This window comes from Solanum pennellii, chromosome 12, assembly GCF_001406875.1.
Source record: "Solanum pennellii chromosome 12, SPENNV200".
NCBI classification, from domain to species: Eukaryota; Viridiplantae; Streptophyta; class Magnoliopsida; order Solanales; family Solanaceae; genus Solanum; species Solanum pennellii.
The window spans coordinates 53738226-53740950 of NC_028648.1; the positions used below are offsets into that span (position 1 = coordinate 53738226).

A 2725-nucleotide genomic window follows, 5' to 3' on the forward strand; every position below is an offset into this window, starting at 1 on the left:
TCTTTTTATTCTTAATACTTTATTCTTATAAATGATCTATTAAAAAATATTTGAACAAGTGATTCAAAATAAAATAAAAAACATAAGCTTAATGGTTGGTCATACAAACCTAGAGTCTATATAGAATATAACAATTTGTCTGCAAAATAGAAGATTTTGCGCATTTTGAGATATACTTTCATTGGACAATAGTCCTAAACCAGTATAAGCACATTCAACACAAACTCAACAACTAGTTCAAACATAAATATCATGCATATTTTTTTCACCAACTTAACAACTAATTGAAATCAAATAAAAGACTCAGCATATTGTTTTCAACTAATAATAGACTCTCATATAAAGTAAATAAGGATTTAAATGGCTATTTTATCTCCAAAGAAACAAAATTTGCCCTCTTTTTCATATTCATCAGAGTTTTTGATCAAGGAGCTTCTTCTTCCTCTTCCTCTTCCTCTTCCTCTTCCTCTTCGTCTTCCTCTTCTTCTTCCTCTCCTTCTTCTTCCTCTTCCTCTTCCTCTTCCTCTTCCTCTTCCTCCTCCCTCCTCCTCCTCCTCCTCCTTCTGCTTCTTCTTCTTCTTCTTCTTCTTCTTCTTCTTCTTCTTCTTCTTCTTCTTCCTCAGCCTTCTCTATTTCATTACAATATCCTCCATATTGCTGCTGCCAGTAGAGCAAATTCAGTTGCCTACTAAACTGATAAATCTCACATGTCATTCCAAGATGTAAGCTTTTACAATGGACACAAAAAAGGTTCCAACATTTAGGACATGCCCTAATTGGATATTCCTGTTGATCATCAATCAGTTTACCCATACAATCCATATAAGGGCAATCAATAACTACTGGTGAAGCAAAAACTTTCATTACTCGACTGACATCTCTTACTCGAATAAGAAAATCAATCGGCATTATCAAATCAATATCCAAAATTTCCTTGCAATAATAAGCAGGACACCTTATAGCAACCTCGTGGATAATCTCATTGATATTTTTACCTATATAATCTTGTATGCATTCTACCGCAGTAACGATGATTGCAATTAGTGCCCGATATCATTGTGTCTGGCAACGGAAAGACATCTTCACATATTTCACAAAATCTACATGAAGAGTCCCCATTTTTATGGTTAATTGAATCTAGAATATAAGAATACTCAATCTCCATAGGGTTTTTACCAACACCGAGATTAGAGCTTGATTCAAAATCCTTACCAGAATAAAACTGAGCTGAGTAAAAGAGAATTGTCTGCAAGTTGATATCATCATCTCCGCTTTTGTGGCCATTGTCATTTTCAGCCATAGCGATGACAACAGAATTCAGCGAGGTAGGATCAACTTTTGACATCGTTGGCTCCAGCAGATCTCTGAATTTTGTGTCTTCTACGGAGTCTTCGGAAATTCTTCGTCCATCTTGATGATGAACAACCTTTGTTCTCGATCTTTGGATTCGGACGCAAGAATTTGGATATGATAGTGCACTTCATTTTGCCGTCACTCGAACCCTAAATTTAAGAAAATCAATAGGGGAGGAGATAAAAGCTTTAAACGCCTGGCCGATTACAATTCCAATAATGGTACGATGCTTTAGGGTGGCGAGATTCATCTTTTATGAGATTAAAGATTAAAAGATGGGATACTTTTGGAATCTGTCGTAAGGGAAAACGATGATGAAAGAACACTTTAAGATTTATCTATGCTCAGCCAATCTCTGAGGTGAGGGTAAAGACAGGAATTCTTTTTCATCTTCCCTGTCAAAGTCGTCGTCTTCTCTTTCCCATTATATATATATATATATATANATAGGTAAATAAAATTAATTTAACGCGTAAATTTTTTAAAAAAAATTAAACTATGTTACTTTAAATTTAATTTATTTCAAATAAAAAAATATATCAAAAATTTTAAAATTAAGCTACAGAGTAATAATTAGCTTTGAAAAAACAGAAAATTCATTTAGAATGAAATCACTTTATGCTTCAAGATTTCACGAATCTCTCAGGATTAACAATGAGACATGAAAAATTAATAATAGAACCGAATGAGTTTTCTTTTAAAAAGAAATTCTATATGGAGCGTTTTTCACTTTTAAAAGTTTTATAAATAAAAATTAAAATAAATAGGATTTACTTATTAACTTTAAATTAAATAATTACTTTTATATTTTATTAAAAATTTCAATGAACAGAAAAAAAATTGAAAGTCAAATTGATTAAAAGATCAATTGACTACTAAAATTTTATGTTTTAATATAGGGATAATTGTAGTGAATGACAAACTAATAAAGGTAATTATATGTAGTAACTTTCCTTTCAGTTATTCCCTTTAAAGGGCAAAGTAGGGCTCAATTTGCTATAGTAGGGTCCACCGAATCGTATAAAATTTTCTCTGAAAACAAAACCCTCTTTTGTCTGTTTCCGCTTCATATTATACAATCTCTTCTTCATTTCTTCAATTTCTCCTTAATATTCTCCTCAAATTCAATTTCAAATTTTCAACTTCTCTAGCATGTCTTTGCGGTTTACTAAAATATTTCAAAAATTTTAGGTACCGCATAAAAAATCATCTCATTTTATCAATTTTTGTTAATTTTTTTTTTCAATTTCTTCAAACTATTTTTTCACTGCACTTTATAATCCCTTTGACCCCAAAATACAAAGCGGCTCTACCAACTCACCAATTGTCACCTGACTAGTATCAAATTCATCAATTTCATCGTTGCTAATAG

General features: G+C 31.6%; 1 protein-coding gene across 1 annotated transcript; it reads right to left on the reverse strand.

Annotated features, from left to right (window-relative positions):
- Positions 1-424: 424 nt before the first annotated feature.
- On the reverse strand, positions 425-1345 carry LOC114075312 (probable E3 ubiquitin-protein ligase rbrA). The gene is given in 3 exon segments (XM_027913795.1): positions 425-448; positions 568-1020; positions 1022-1345. Coding segments are annotated over 3 exon segments (801 nt in total).
- Between the last annotated feature and the right edge of the window lie 1380 nt (positions 1346-2725).